A 16652-nucleotide genomic window follows, 5' to 3' on the forward strand; every position below is an offset into this window, starting at 1 on the left:
TTTGGGAAGTGAAGATGTTGAGATATCATAACCAAATATAGCCTTTGAATTTATTCTATAGGATTTATTGTATAAAGACAAATCACAAAATATAAAGATAAATGATTTGGAATTTTTAAGCTTTCATTTTCCACACATATTAAGTCTGTCTCTCCATCTTTTTCCAAGCCAAATAAGTAAGATAAAAGGGAATGTGATAATAATCTCCCCTGTATCTTTCAAGTATGTTTGGTAACCTACAAACACAAGCTATATATTATAGGCAAGAATGGATAATTCAGAAAGCAGAATCAAAATACCAAAGGTATTTTGGGGCAAGATGCATGGAAAAATCACTACCAGAAGTCCTGGACAGATAACCAAGAATCTGGAAATAACATGTGTCTAAATAGGTTGTCAAAATTTCCATGGGACATCACTGCTGTGCACCTGTCATGTTTCCCATTTTTGAACATAAATGTGTATAGAAGTTATCCCATACCTGTCAGAGCATTGTACACTGGGGTGGGGGTGGGGGAGCACAGATAATGCATCTATAGTTCATAGGTCTTCAGACCGAACAGTACTAAAAGAGTTGTGTAAAAGGAACCACACCTCACGAGCCTCATCCCCACTTGGCTGTAATTTAGATGATAAGATCCTGAACCTTAAGTCAAAAGCTGATACTGTAATTGGATGAGGGTTGAGAAAGGGACCTTGGGAAAGGGGACAGTGAGTGTGTTTTTCTTGTGGGGGGCATGCACATTGTTGTGGCCAAAGGGCAGATTTTGGCATATTTCCACCACATTATAGCCTGTTATATATGCTCTTTCAGAATGTTGACATTTCCTCCTTAAGTGGTAGAGTTCATGCCCTTTCTACTTGAAAATGGAAGGAAATTTATGACTCTCTGGACAAATAGAATATGACAGAAGTGATTCGATGTGACTTCCAAGGTTAGGTAAAGAAACACAATGCACTTCTTCCTTGATCACTCTCTTGACACACACACTTTTAGAGCTCTGATTCACCATGTAAAAGTCTCCATGCTTGAGAGACTATGTAGAGAGACCACATAGAAATAGAGGGAGATGCCCAAACAGTGCCAGTTATTTCAGCCATCACAGTTCAAGACTTTCAAGACCAGGTACCGGATGTATGATAAAGAAAATTGTTAGATGACCTCATCCCCAATCACCTCTGATTTTAGCCTCATGAGAAACCATGAACCGTATTCATGGCCTAGAGATACCATCTGGAAATAAAGTGATCTTGTTTTCAGCAACTAAATTTTGGAGCAATTTGTTACACAACTATAGTATCTATTTGAAACAATACCGTAATGAAACTCTATAGTATTGGCTCACGGATAGACAAATTGAAGAAAATAGAAATTCAAGGAACAGGACAATGGATCTGTAGATATTTTATATGTAAAAATGATGACATTTCAGCACATAGGAAATGAAATGGGTATTCAATAAATGGTGCTGGAAAAATCTAGTTATCCTTATCTATATTTCCACTTCAAACACTACCTTAAAATTCAAGCTCTATATGGATTAAAGAGGTAAATGTGAAAAAGTAAAGCCTTAAAACTTTTGAAGTAAATTATCTTTTTAAACTCTGAACAGGGAAGTACTTTGAGAAGTAGTTGCAGTGGACTTTCTTTCCAAATCCACAAATCTAAAAGCCAGCTCCTCCAACCCCTCCAATGATTATGTAAGTTTTTAATTTTGTGCACTGGATTCATTCATTATTAAAAGATCTAGAGAAGTTTTTATTTCCTTTGCTGAAGAGTAAATGTGACTACATGATTGGGATTTATTCACTATTTGTTCAATAAATGGAGGTATTAATATCTCTAAGTACCATAATAGAATCCAATTATAAATTCAGAAAATGATTAAGGGGGAAAAACACACACACACACACACTAATTTTAATGCCTTAGTATGTATGTTATGGGTAGACTTACCAAGAGGGAAACATCTAAGGTCAGAGCCTTAAACAAATGATCTTTGTAATACAGAATTGTTGTTGTTATTGGGTGTCATCAAGTTGATTTTCAAGTCATGATGACCCACATGATTGTACAACTGCTCCATTGAATTTTCTTGGCTACAATTTTTATGAAAGCAGATCCCCAGGTCTTCTCCTGAGAAGCCACTTGGTGGATTCACAATGTCAAATTTTGGTTAGCAGCCAAGCACTTATCCATTGTACCAAACTGCTACAGAACAATTATAAACAGAGAGACACCTGTGATTTATCACCTAAGTCGACAAGAATGTATAGTTCACTTTACTGAGAATCAGAAAGGCATTCATTACATAAAACAAAATAACCCGTTCCAAAAATATTTAATATTTATTGTGTGTCTTAATTACCTAGTGCTGCTGGTGACATAGTGGTTAAGAGCTATGACTGCTAACTAAAAGCTTGGTGGTTCCAATTCACCAGGCATTCCTTGGAAACCCTATGGGCAGTTCTACTCTGTCCTATAGGGTGACTACAAGTCAGAATCGACTCGAAGACAGTGGGTTTGGTATTATTTTTATTTGCTATGACACAAATTGGAAACCCTGGTGGCTTAGCGGCTAAGTGCTATGGCTGCTAACCAAATGGTCGGCAGTTCAAGTCCCCCAGGTGCTCCTCGGAAACCCTATGGGGCATTGCATAGGGTCGCTATGAGTCAAATACCAAAACTAAAAAAAAAAAAAAAACTAGGTAGCCTTAAATAAAAGAAATTTATTTTCTCATTTTTCTGGAAGCTAAAAGTCCATCTAAAGTACTGGCTGTGTCAATTCCTTGCTTGTGAATAGCCCTGGGCATTCCTTGGCTCCTTGACATTCTTTGGCTTTTAAAGAATCTTCACATAGTTTGTGTGTCTGTGTATATTCTGGTCTTTTAATAACTCAGACAAGATTAGGCTTAAGACCCACCCTACACTGGTATGGCCTCATTAACATAACAAAATAAAACTGCTATTTCTAAACAGGATCATATATGCAAGTACGGGGGTTAGAATTTCAATACATATTTTGGAGATGGCCCAATTCAATCCATAACATTGTGTTAAAAAGAAAAAAAAAAGTATACTCAAAGTGTTTAATGGAGGCAGATCCTGAAACTGCTCTGTGATATGTTGTTGTTGTTAGGTGCCATTGAGTAGGTTCCACCTCATAGTGACCCTTGTACAACAGAAGTAAACATTGCCCAGTCCTTAACCATCCCCACAATTGTTGCTATGTTTGAGCTTATAGTTGCAGCCACTGTATCAATCCATTTCATCCAGTGTCTTCCTCTCTTTCATTGACCTTCTATCTTACCAAGCACAGTGTTCTTCTCTAGGGACTGGTCCCTCCTGGAAAACATGTCCAAAGTACAGGAAGCAAAGTCTTCCCATCCTCCCTTCCAGAGAACTCTGCCTGTTCTTCTTCCAGGACAACTTGTTTATTCTTCTGGCAGTTCATAGTACATTCATAATTTTTCAGCGACACCATAATTCAAAGACATCAATTCTTCTTTAGTCTTCCTTATTAGTTGCCTAGCTTTTGCATGTATATGAGGTGATTGAAAATATCAAGGCTTGAGCCAGGCACTCATTAGTCGCAAAGTGACATCTTTACTTTAAACACTTTAAAGAGATTTTTGCAGCAGATGTTTCCAATGGAATACTTCATTTTATTTCTTGACTGCTGCTTCCAAGGGGGTTGATTGTGGATCCAAGTAAAATGAAATCCTTGACAACTTCAATCTTATCTCCGTTTATCATGATGTTTCTTATTGGTCCAGTTGTGAGAATTTTTTTTTATATGCAGAGATGCAATCAATACTGAAGGGTGTAGTCTTTGATTTTCATCAGTAAGTGCTTCAAGTCCTCTTTGCTGTCAGCAAAACCAAACCAAGAACCAAACCCATTGCCATCGAGTGGATTCCAACTCATACCAACCTTATACACAGAGCAGAACTGCCCCATAGAGTTTTCAAGGAGCACCTGGTAGATTCAAACTGCTGAGCTTTTGGTTAGCAGCTGTAGCACTTAACCACTACGCCACTAGGGTTTCAGCAAGCAAGGCTATATCATCTGCATATCTCAGATTATTAATGAATCTTCCATTTATCCAGATACCACATTCTTCTTCATATAGTCCAGTTTCTCGGATTATTTGCTCAGCATACAGATTGAATAAGTATGATGAAAAGATACAACCGTGATGCACACCTTACCTGATTTTAAAACCATACCGTATCCACTTGTTCTATTCAAACAGCTGCCTCTGGGTCTGTTTACAGGTTCCATAAGAGCACAATTAAGTGTTCTGCAATTCCCATTCTTTGCAATATTTTCCATAATTTGCTATGATCCACACAAATGCCTTTCTGCCTTTCTATACTCAATAAAATACTGGTTAACATCCTTCTGGTGTTCTTTGTTTTAGGCAAAATCCATCTGACATCAGTGATGATATCCCTCATTTCATGTCCTCTTCTGAATTCACCTTGAATTTCTGGCAGTTCCCTGTGGATGTACCACTGCAACTGTTTTTGAATTATCTGTGATATGAATGACTTTAAGCATGTATTTCAACTATTGGAGAATATCGAATAACTAGATATACTAAATGGGGTTGAAGTACTTTTCTGTTCAAAAATGAGTCACAATTCACAAAATCGACCGTACACTACTTGGTTATCCTTGCTTCATCACAGTACAAAGTTAACAAACTTCATTTCTTATGAATTTATCTTCATCTATGAACATATGCCATGTAAATTTAATTAATTTGACAAAGTCACTTATTTTTTTGTTAGGTTAACTTTTTTAAAAATCTTAATTTTTAATTTTAAAATCTCACTGTCTGGGACTAAAAGAAATGTTTGATTAGGTCACATTTTTATGTTTCAGGAAGGCACCATGCTTCACAAATAAGAATTTGAAATAAAACCAAACATTGCTGTCCACAAAGGAAAATTAACACAGTATGATTCAATATATAGGGGTTTAAACCTATGAAATTTTCTTTCTCTCTAAGGGCTATGACATATTCTACTTATATAAAGAATAATTTATATACAAGTCTAAAGATAAACAGTCTAAAGGATCCAACAAAAATGATTTAAAAAAAAAAGACTGGGATCACTGATAGTGAAAGCATTCCTTGGTTCTGTGAAATAATGAATATCATGTTCTGAGTGAGGGCTACAGCCCTCTTCCAACTAAGGTTACTTTTTTACTCCAAAGTTTCCCCACAGCATTTTTCATTTCTGAGTTTCTCAGGGTACAGATAGATTAAATGGTTCAACATAGGGTTATGAAAGCTAAAACCACAGTCACGAATATATCAGTAGGAAGGGAGATGTGGGCCTTGCATACAGGAAGATACAGAAAATAAAGAATAAAAAGACCACAGTCATATGAGATGCACAGGTTTTTCCCTTCCAAACAATTAGTTTTCAAGGAGTGTAAGATGGCCCCATAGAAGACTAGTAGGATGAAGATCATCACAGTGAAAATTGCCTCTCCATTGGCTATCACAGAAACACCTGTTCATGCAAGCAAGTTTCAATAAGGAATACACATTACACACAAAGCTGTCAGTGACTTTGGGGCCACAGAAAGGGGGCTGGTAAATAAAGAGAATTGAACCAAAGAGTGTAGGAACCCTCCAATCCAGGCTATTATCAGCATGAGAACAAATATCCACCAAATAATGAAGAGGTTTACAGATGGCCCACATATTAGTCATACACCATACCAGCAGAAGAGTAACTTCAGCACCAGCAAATAAATGATCTATAAAGACTTGTGCTGTGTAAGCATGGAAGGAAATGAACTTTTTTTCTAGTAGAGCATGTCTATGATCATTTTGGGAGCAATAGAAGTAGAATACACAGTCTATATAAATGATAAATAGGCAAGAAAAAAAAAAAAAAACAACACATGGGGAAACCCAGGGATTGGCTGGCTATGATTGTCACCATGATGAGCAGATTGACCACTACCTTCACAATGTAGCTGGGTAAGAATGCGACAAATGAAACTTTTTCCCCCTTCAGGATATTGAGTGAGTACAGGGAGGACAAACTCAGTCACAATGTTCCCATTCTTCATGTTTTCTTTTGAAGATGTTGAACTCGGTGTCAGAGCCTGCAAACCAAAGGGTCAATAATAAATTTGAGAAGAACAGAAACTCTAGGCCAAAAATTTGATGCCCTACTCAACAGTGTTTCTCCATAGAGCCTTGCACACAACAGTTCTTTAGAAAATGGGTTCTTGGAATCTTCTCCCACAATAATTTTCCCATATTTTTTGCTTCACTCTCCATGATGAGACTTTGGTATTAAAGCTGAGTTCTATATGTGAGCGGCTACATCTGTGACATGATCTGCTGAAAATAAGAAGGCTTGCTCCAGAACATACTTCAAAATGCTGAATTTAACATTATATATTCTTTATTTCATTTTATGAGCTCTATATTTTTTTTTTTATATTTTAATCAGGAACCAACCTACATTATGCAGATTACACAACCTTGCTTGCTGAAAGCGAAGAGGACTTGAAGAACTTACTGACGAAGATCAAAGGTCACAGCCTTCAGTATGGATTACCCACACAAACAAATCCACTACCTTAAAGTCAATTCTGACTCATAGCGACCCTATAGGACAGGGTAGGACTGCCCAATAGAGTTTCCAAGGAGCATCTGACAGATTCGAACTGCCGACCTCTTGGTTAGCAGCCATAACACTTAACCACTACGGCACTGGGGTTTCCGTTTGGATTACACCTCAACATAAAGAAAACAAAAATCCTCACATGTGGAGCAATAAGCAACATCATGATAATGGAGAAAAGATTGAAGTTGTGAAGAATTTCCAGGGTTGCATCCATTTGTTGATACATCTCCACTGGTATTCCATCAATTCCTGGAGGCTTGTTTTTCACCAATGCCTTCAGCACAGCTTAGATTTCTTCCTTCAGTACCATCAGTTCTTGATTATATGCTATCTGCTGAAGTGGTTGAACTTCAATTCTTTTAGTACAATGACTGTTTTCCTTCCATCTTCTTTTTTTGGTAGTTTATTTTATTTTGTTGTTGTTGATAATATACACAGCAGAATATACACTGATTCAACAATTTCCACATGTACAATTCAGTTACATTTGTTATATTCTTTGAGTTGTGCAACCATTCTCCTCCTCTTTTTGCGAGTTTTTCCTCCACAACTGTCACAAACTCATTGTTCCTAAGCTGGCTGTAATCTTTACAGAAGTGGATTGAGACAGGTCTTTCCCCTACAGAGCCAGCAGCTAGGTTCCAACCACCAACCTATCGATTAGCAGCCTAGTGCTTAAATGTTGCTGCACCAGGACTCCTTCTTTAGTAGGGAGTAATAAAAAAAAAAAAAAAAGAAAAACTCATTGTCATGGAGTCAATTCCAAATCATAGTGGCCCTATAGGAGAGAGTAGAACTGCCCTACAGGGTTTCCAAGGCTATAATCTTTACGGAAGCAGACTGCCACATCTTTCTCCTGTCCATCCATCTCCTTTAGATGCTGCCAGCACTGTTTAATATTTTTCCCATAGATTTCTTCAATATTGCAAATCAAGGCTTAATTTTTTTTTTTCAGCTTGAGAAATGCTAAGCATGTTCTTCCTTTTTGGTTTTCTATTTGCAGGTTTTTACACATTTCATCATAATACTTTAACTTCTCAATCCATCCTTTGAACTCTTCTGTTCAGCTCTTTTTCTTCATAATTTGTCCCATATACATTAGCTATTCTGCCTTCAAGAGGAAATTTCAGGGCCTCTTCTGACATACATTTTGGTGTTTTCTTCCTTTACCATCTTTTTAGTGACCTTTTGCTTTCTTCATGTATGATGTCCTTGATGTCATTCCACAACTCATCTAGCCTTTGGTCGTTAGTATTCAGTGCATCAAATCTGGTCTTGAGAAATAGTCTCTAAATTCAGGTGGGATATACTCAAGGTTGTACTTTGGCTCTCATGGGCTTGTTTCAATTTTCTTCTGCTTCAATTTGAATTTACACATGACTGATTGATGGTCTGTTCCTCAGTCAGCCACTGTCTTTGTTCTGACTGATGATATTGAGCTTCTTCATTGTCTCACTCCACAGATGTAGTCAATTTGATTCCTGTGTATTCCATCTGGTAAAGTCCACCTGTATAGTCACCGCTTATGTTGTTAAAAAAAGGTGTTTCCAATGAATAAGCCATTGGTCTTACAGAATTCTATCTTGCAATCTCCAACATCATTTCTATGACCAAGACCATATTTTCCAATTACTGTTTGTTCTTTCTTGTTTCCAACTTCTGCATCCCAATCACCAAAAGTTATCAATGCATCTTGATTGCATGTTTGATCAATTTCAGACTGCAGAAGTCTGAATCTTCAATTTCTTGATCTTTGGCATTAGTGGTTTGTGTGTAAATGTGAATAATAGTTGTATTAGCTGGTCTTCCTTTTAGGTGTATCACTATTACCCTATCACTGACAACATTGTTCTTCAGGATAGATAGATCTTGAAATGTTCTTTTTGACAGTGAATGTGATGCCATTTCTCTTCAACTTGTCATTCCGAGCATAGTAGACCATATGATTGTCTGATTCAAAATGGCCAATACCAGTCCATTTCAGCTCACCAATGCCTAGGATATCAACCTTCAAACGTTCCATTTCATTTTTGAGAATTTCCAGTTTTCCTCGATTCATTCTTTATACATTCCATGTTCTCATTACTAAGGGATGCTTGCAGCTGTTTCTTCTCATTTTGAGTTGTGCCACATCAGCAGATGAAGGTCCTGAAAACTTGACTCCATCTACGTCATTAAAGTTGGCTGTACTTTGAAGAGACAGCTCTTCTCCAGTTATATGTTAAGAGCCTTCCAACCTGAGGATCTCATCATCCAGCACTACATCAGACAATGTTCTGTTGCTATTCATAAGGTTTTCACTGGTCTTTTTTTTTTTTTTTTTTTTGGAAGTAGATTGCCAGGTTCTTCCTCCTAGTCTGTCTTAGTCTGGAAGCTCTGCTGAAACTTGTCAGCCATGGGTGACCTTGCTGGTATTTGAAATACTGATGGCATATTTTTCACCATCACAGCAACACATGAGCCATGACAGTACAACAAGCTGACAGACAAGTGGTTGTTATTATTGTTATATTAGACCCAGTCAATCATGAAAGAGGCAGTAATTTGTCTTCAAGGAACAGATAATGTTCTCTTTTTAGCTCTGCTGTATGTAGATTTCCAAGAAACTTTTTATTCATTGCCATGAAGTCTCACCAAAGATTATCTATGACCAAGAAATACATTTCACAGCAAAGCAATCTACTAATATGCGTGAAGTTTACTGGTCTTACTAATGTTCCCATTACCCATCAGACATGACAAAATTATGGATTTGGTTCTGAATACTCTATGATAGTGCTGCCTGGAAAACAAAAGACAACAAAAATAGCACTGGTATGCTATCCTACAGAATGTGGTATATACTTCAACCAAAACCATCTCTCCTGTAGCCAGAATAAAAAGCTTGTGAACAAAACATAGAGGTCAGAGTGGCCCTTGTCACTATTATGTCTAATATTCATAATAAACCACTTAAAGTATTTCTGCTTTGTGTATTCAAAATTTTGAGCTAGCTATGTTTGGAAGCCCTAGTTGATAAGAAAGAAATGTGTCTGCCAATGAACACAGCTCTTCTTCCATTACATTTAAATGGAATTAGTCCCATCTTTATTTGGGGATTCTATGCTGATGAAAAAGGCAGAAAGAATAGATTACTGTGCTGCTGTCATGTTTAACTATAAAAATAAAATATTCAGTAGTTTAAATCAGATATTAAAAATTCAAAATTCTGAAATCTTTAGAAGACAATATAGAATGTTTTCCTGTCCTTGTAATAGAGGATGGAGCCCTCGTGGTACAATAGTTAAGAGTTTGGCAACTAACCAAAAGGTTAGCAGTTCAAATCTACCAGTTACTCCTTGGAAACCATATGGGGGCAGTTCTACTTTGTCCTATAGGGTTGCTATGAGTCCGAATCTACTCAACCCCAACAAGTTTTGGTTTTATATTAGAGGACATCTTAAGTAAGACATAAAAGTGTTAACCCAATACATAAAGACTGAGAAATTTAACTACGTTAAGAAGTATTTTCAAATGAAATTATAAAAGTGTAAAAAGAAAAAACACAAACAGGGAAAAGACTTTTGTACTACTTTTAAATGAAATTTAAGAATTAGTACACAGGATACATAAACAATTTAATAACAGAAAGACAATCCAATTGAAAAACTGGCAAAAGGCAAGAATAAGTATATGTCATAGAAGAGGGGAACACAGTGACATCTAATAAACATGAAAACATGCTCAACTTCAATAGAAATAAGAAATGAAAATTAAAACCACAGTGAAATCACAGCTTTATACCCATTGAATGACCAAAATATCAAGCATCTACAATATCTGGTGTTGGTAAGTATACAGAGTAATGGAACTGTTCAACTCTGGTGGCAGGAGTATAACTGATGATACCATTTCAGGAAAAAATTGCAACCATCTGTAAAAGTGAACATGTAAATGCCCTTTTTAACACAAAATAATTTCTTTTAGAATATCCACAATGACACTGCTTATGATAACAATAACTGGAAACAATCTGTACGAGCACTGACCAGGGATGGATACGTAACCTATGGTATATTCAAACAATTAAATAATATATAGCAGAAAAAATAATTGGACAAGAGCGACATGCAGATATATAATCAAATGTTAAATAGTAAACATTGAGTGATATAAGTTAAGATTAAGAAAACTATGAGCTACATGATGTAATTTTAATAAAAGTAAGGAATAAGAAATCTAAATATACATTAAGGATATATACATTCATAGTTAAACTATTTTTAGCTATGACTAAAAAACTAGGAATTGAATTACTTCTGAGAAGGGGTGGAGAAATGGCATCAGAGAAGTGAAATCAGGCAGTTTCAATGATATTGGTAATATTCTAGGTAAGAGGCTACAAGATTTACAAACAATTGCATATGTTGTTGGATACACATGAAAAATTACACAGTAAAATTTAAAAATAAGAAAAATTCTAAAATCTTTCTTTTAGTTAGAAAAGTAAACTCTTGTTAAGCATAGATAAAGATTCATGTTACACTGAGAAAATTCTGCCTGCTTTCTGGCTTTGGGATGTCCCTGGATGGGCTGTAGACTGAGAAAAACTTATTTTTTTACGTAAAGTTGAAAAAACAAAATTTTGTTTTTGCCAAAACAAATCATTACTAAGTCTTTAAGTAAAAAGCATTTAAGTTTAATACAACTTTTAGGGAACATGCTGTTTATGCGACATAACACATTTCTTTCCATATCTTCAATTTTATGGAGACAAAATCAGAAGCTCTACCTACTCTTTTAAGAACTGCAAAAAAAAAAAATGCACATAATAACTAATGAGGAATGTGCAAAATATGTTTATAACTTAGATTGTGATTTTTATACCCAAATTGAAACAGTATCTGTCCTCTAATCAAGAACTAAAATGAGTTTTCTTCATCAACCACATCCCATATATCAAAATTACTCACTCATGGTGTCTCAGACAAAACACAATATCATGTCCCACTTAAATATGCAGAATTAAAAATACATGGACATTGGCCAGAACTACAGAAGTAATTTTAAACACAAAATGCAAAGTACAGCTAAAAAAAGCTGTTGTGCTAAGAGGATAATGAACAGTAAAATTTTACATCACTCTCTTGGCCTCAGAAATTTGTTCTAAGTGTTAGCCAAAATGTTTTCTCATTAAATTCAGTGATAGAAAAATTTCTAAAGTAACTTGTTTTACTCTTTTTAAAAGAGAAGGAAAAAAAAATTCTTTTAAGTCCTGTTTCAGTATATACTCAGAAAAATAAATTTACAATGTGAGCTTAGTTTTATATTTGTTTATAAGAAGAAAAATACCTATGCCGTTCATCCAGCCTCCAGAATGACTCTATTAGGTTAATTCTAAACTAGAAGAATAATTTATTCTACATTGTGGATGCCTTTTTTTTTTTTTGTATCAATAAAGAGAAGTATACCTAGAGAATCCATAGAACTGACTGAAGCAGTCATTGTGATAATTTATTTCCTATTTCTTGCTTTAGCATTAGCAATAATATTTTCAGTGTGGAAGCATATTCTTAGTCTACCTGTGGTTAATTTTCTATTCCAGATTTTTTTTTCATAGCATTTTTCATCTCAGAATTTCTCAAGCTGTATATAAGAGGATTCAACATTGGAGTGATAAGCGTGAAGACTGCAGTCATAGATTTGTCAACAGGAAAGTTGGAAACAGCTCTAACATACAAGAAAATAGAGGGAACAAAAAAGAGGACAACTACTGTGATGTGAGAGTTGCAGGTAGACAGGGCTTTGCACCTCCCTTCCTGACTGTGAGTCTTCAGGGAGCTTAGGAGGACCCCATAGGAGATTAGTAGAAGGATAAAAATTAGCATACAGATGGCTCCACCACTGGCAACAACAGTGAGCCCTATAAAACAGGTGTCAGAGCAAGCAAGTTCCAACAACGGGTACATGTCACACATGAAGTGATCAATGACGTTGGGCCCACAGAACGGGAGGCTGTACACAAAGAGAAGTTGAACCACAGAGTGCAAAAAACCTCCAACCCAGGCCACCACCAGCAACAGAATGCAAACCTGTTGATACATGATGATCAAGTAATGCAGTGGCTTACAGATGGCAACATAGCAGTCATAGGCCATTGCCACCAGAAGAAAGACCTCAGCACCACCAAATAAATGTTCTATAAAGTGCTGGCCCATGCAAGCTGGGAAGGAAATAGTCTTTTTATCACAGAGTAAGTCTACAATCATTTTAGGGGAAACAGCAGTGGAAAAAACAGCATCCATGAGTGACAGATAGGCAATGAAGAAGTACATGGGGGAATCCAGGGAGGGGCTGACAATAGCAGTCATGACAATGAGCAAGTTGCCCACCATCATTACAATGTAGATGAGCAAAAACATGACAAATAACGCTTTTTGGCCCTCAGGATCCTGAGTGAGTCCCAGGAGGACAAGATCTGTTACATTGTTACTGTGTCCCAATTACTCTTCTCCAAGACCTGTTTCAGAGATGGGAGCTCAGTAGAAAAAGACCTGTAATGAAATCATGAACACAATTATTAGTATACCCATTAGGTAATGGAGCACTTCTTCACTATTAATCTTCTACAGTGGCTTGTACTTAATAAACATTTAGAAATGTCTACTGGGTGCCATAGTGGTTAAGTACTATAGCTGCTAACCAAAGGGTCGGCAGTTCGAATCTGCCAGGCACTCTTTGGAAACTCTGTGGGGCAGTTTTACTCTGTCTTATAGGGTCGCTATGAGTAGGAATTGACTCGACAGCAGTAGGTTTGTTTTTACTGGGTTTCTCTTCCAAATATCCCAATTCCCTCAACAATTCTACTTCTCAGATGACTGGATTGGACCTACAAATAAGAGGTTCTATCTCTAAATGTGGAAACCCTGGTGGCATAGTGGTTAAGTGCTACGGCTGCTAACCAGATGGTCAGCAGTTCGAATCCACCAGGCGACCCTTGGAAACTCTATGGGGCAGTTCTATTCTGTCCTATGGGGTCGCTGTGAGTCAGAATCGACTCAACGGCACTGTTTTTTTTTAAATCTCTAAATGTTAGTGGATCTTCTATAGAGAAGAACAGTCAGAGACCCAACAGTTAATCCTTTTTTAGAATATGACAGTGCTTGGCACTGAAGTCAGCAATGACAATGAAGGAAATTATTTCTGCTCTCAAGAAACTTATTCTCTGGTGGTGAAGATAAACTCTAAATAAATAAATTTACATAGAATCAGTACTTAGAGTTGGTACTATTTGTGGTGAGTACCTTTACAATATGATCTGTATAGCACCAAAATTAACCCCTCTTCAGGAATATCTCACTAAATATTATGATGTTCCACTATTAGAAGCTCAGTCCCTCCTGCCTCAGAGGTTGTCCAATCTTCATGAATACTTAAATTTGAAGAGGCTGGAATTTGAAATGTATCAATTATTTAGCACAATATTCCCTGTAGCAATTATTTGGACATAGATTGTTGGTCTCTTCTTAAGGGTCCATAATGCTTTCCATTTCCTCTTTGCCTATCCTACAACTATTAACACACTTCTATGCTCTATTGGCATAGAGTTATTACTTTAAGTTGGTAGTATTTGTGATGAGTACCCTTGCAATATGATCTATATTTTCAGCAAATATTTTTGAACTGAAGTTACCAACTAGTACTTTAGCAGCCAGTATTTTCAAACCAGTTGGGGGTGAGCTGGGTAGTGACTGGGGGAGAAAACAGACACTGTAAAGATAGGTAGAAGACAATGGAACAGCGTTTTATATATATGCTTCTTAGGCACTGAGAGTGGTCAAAATTAGAACTTCAATGCCCAGATTTCAAAAAGGAGCATATTCAAAGGAAAATTCCAAACTCAGCATAAGAAAGTATGAGTTGTAGACATTTTCTAAATTTAGTCACAAGTCTGTCTCAATTTCCTCACTGGAAAGTAAAAGGATTAAATTAGATAATCTTGGAATCCTTTCTAGTTCAACTGTCTATGATACTTTCAGTGAAAACCCACCTAATTTTATTCTGCTGTATACTTCCATTTACATATTTATAATTAAACAACAATCTCCAAGCTCACCACTATGACTTTAAAAATGCTAGCCAGTGTTGAGATTTGACCTTTACAGTGACCAAATAATGGTTAAAGTATCTCACTCAGTGTACCTATTTAAGGCCCAGGATATCCTTAGAGAGAACATAGCAGTGAAGAATAATGTGAACTCTGGAAAAACAGTTTTTGAATTCCACCTTCACCACTTACTATCTATGTGACCTTGGGCAACTTAATAAACCTCTTTGTGGCTCAGTTTCAGAATTTGTAAAATGGGGATACTAATAATACCTATCTCTTAATGTTGTGTGTTTCTTTTTTTGCATGTACAGCACCTAGATCACTGCCTGGAACCTGATAAAGAATCAACAAACCATAACTTTTATTATTGTTCTTGAATGTTTCACTATAGACATCGGATCAAGACAAATGATCTGGATCTTTGTCCATTTAGTAATATGTACATTACTTATAAAAAGAATATTATAGACCTATAATTCATGAACACCCAGTTTTGGACATAGGATAAAACTGTACATTGTAAGAATTATCCATTTTGCTGCATATCTGTAGTAATATCTACCTGTCATGTTATGATGTTATGTATATTGATGGAAGTTAAGCAGAAAAAAGGAAAAGATTGTACCCATGCATCAGATGGAGACCTGAAGAGTAGAAAATGAAAGAAAAGGAGAATCAAATCAGGAAGCAGAGATATTATATTTGAGAAATATTATACATGAGTAATATTAATGTGTTAAGTGTGGATAGTGTTCTTAACAAATCTTCTTCAGGAAGATTTCTTCTAGTGAAAGAGTGCTGGAAGACCAACCTCTGAGGCTTCCTGAACTTACTCAGGAGGCTTCTTGGGAAGCCATTGTAAATAAACAGAGACCCTCCTAGAAAATAAAGAATAAAAAAGAAAAGAAAATGAAAGCAAAGGAAGAGAAGACGAAAAGATAAAAGAAACATGGGAGGAGAAGAGAAGGAAAGGGAAGAAAAAAGAAAGGAAGGGAAGCAAAAGAGGAAAAAGAAAAGAAAATTCAAAAGGAAAAACAAAGAAAACAACAAAAAGAACAAGAACATTGACTCCTCAAAGTCCATAGCTCTTATGGTTAAGGACAAATTCAAATAAGAGTGAATAGTACATATATAGATATAAACACAAACTTTAGGATTATTCATCGTTGGAGAAAGTTGCTGAATGACTAAACCTCAGATGTAGACAAGCTGATTTCATTTACATTGATTTGGTTTGGCGGGGGCGGGAACATGTGCAGAAGAATTCTGAGCTTTCTTTTAGAAACCAGCTGTAATGAGAGTTCTATATGTCTGGGTGGTTCAGGATTTCTGTCATTTTAGAAGCTGTAGATTAATAAAGGCACATCTGTTGAAGAATATAATGGTAAAGATAGTTTATGTCTAATTACTTTTTAACTACTGACCTGCAAAGTCTAATGTTCTTAATCTTATTAATAATTAATGCTGGATTTCACTGAAATATTCTACTGGCTAGCTAAATTACATGTAAAGAAAATGAGTATGTAAAGAATCCACTATAGTTTCAGTCCTCAAAGATTTGATACTATAAAAACTAAAAGTATGGGTAGGCTTTCAACTTAAACACCTAAGTTAACATCTTTCTAGAAAAAAAATCCTTTGCTTTTTACAAATAGAAGTTAAAATGCCATAGTAACAAAAATAACCTCTGTAGTACATTACAATTACAGTTTTATAAGTCCCTCTAAGTTACAGTAGAGGAGGCATTTCCTGATCCCCTGTTTCTTTTTGTATATATCCTAATAAGGTTGTTGTCATTATTGTAAAATATTTACACATAAAAGCACATATCAAGCTTCCAAACACAACAGGCATTTGTTCTTTATACCCTGACAGACTTGATATAATACATAGTTTTAAA

General features: G+C 36.0%; 1 protein-coding gene across 1 annotated transcript; it reads right to left on the reverse strand.

Moving 5' to 3' along the window:
• Positions 1-12230: 12230 nt before the first annotated feature.
• On the reverse strand, positions 12231-13145 carry LOC126058394 (olfactory receptor 4A16-like; the record flags this gene model as incomplete). Its single annotated transcript, XM_049853478.1, has 1 exon — positions 12231-13145. A coding segment is annotated over one exon (915 nt), but the record flags the coding sequence as incomplete, so codon positions are not given.
• Between the last annotated feature and the right edge of the window lie 3507 nt (positions 13146-16652).

The sequence above is a fragment of the Elephas maximus genome, chromosome 14 (genome assembly GCF_024166365.1).
Source record: "Elephas maximus indicus isolate mEleMax1 chromosome 14, mEleMax1 primary haplotype, whole genome shotgun sequence".
NCBI lineage: Eukaryota > Metazoa > Chordata > Mammalia > Proboscidea > Elephantidae > Elephas > Elephas maximus.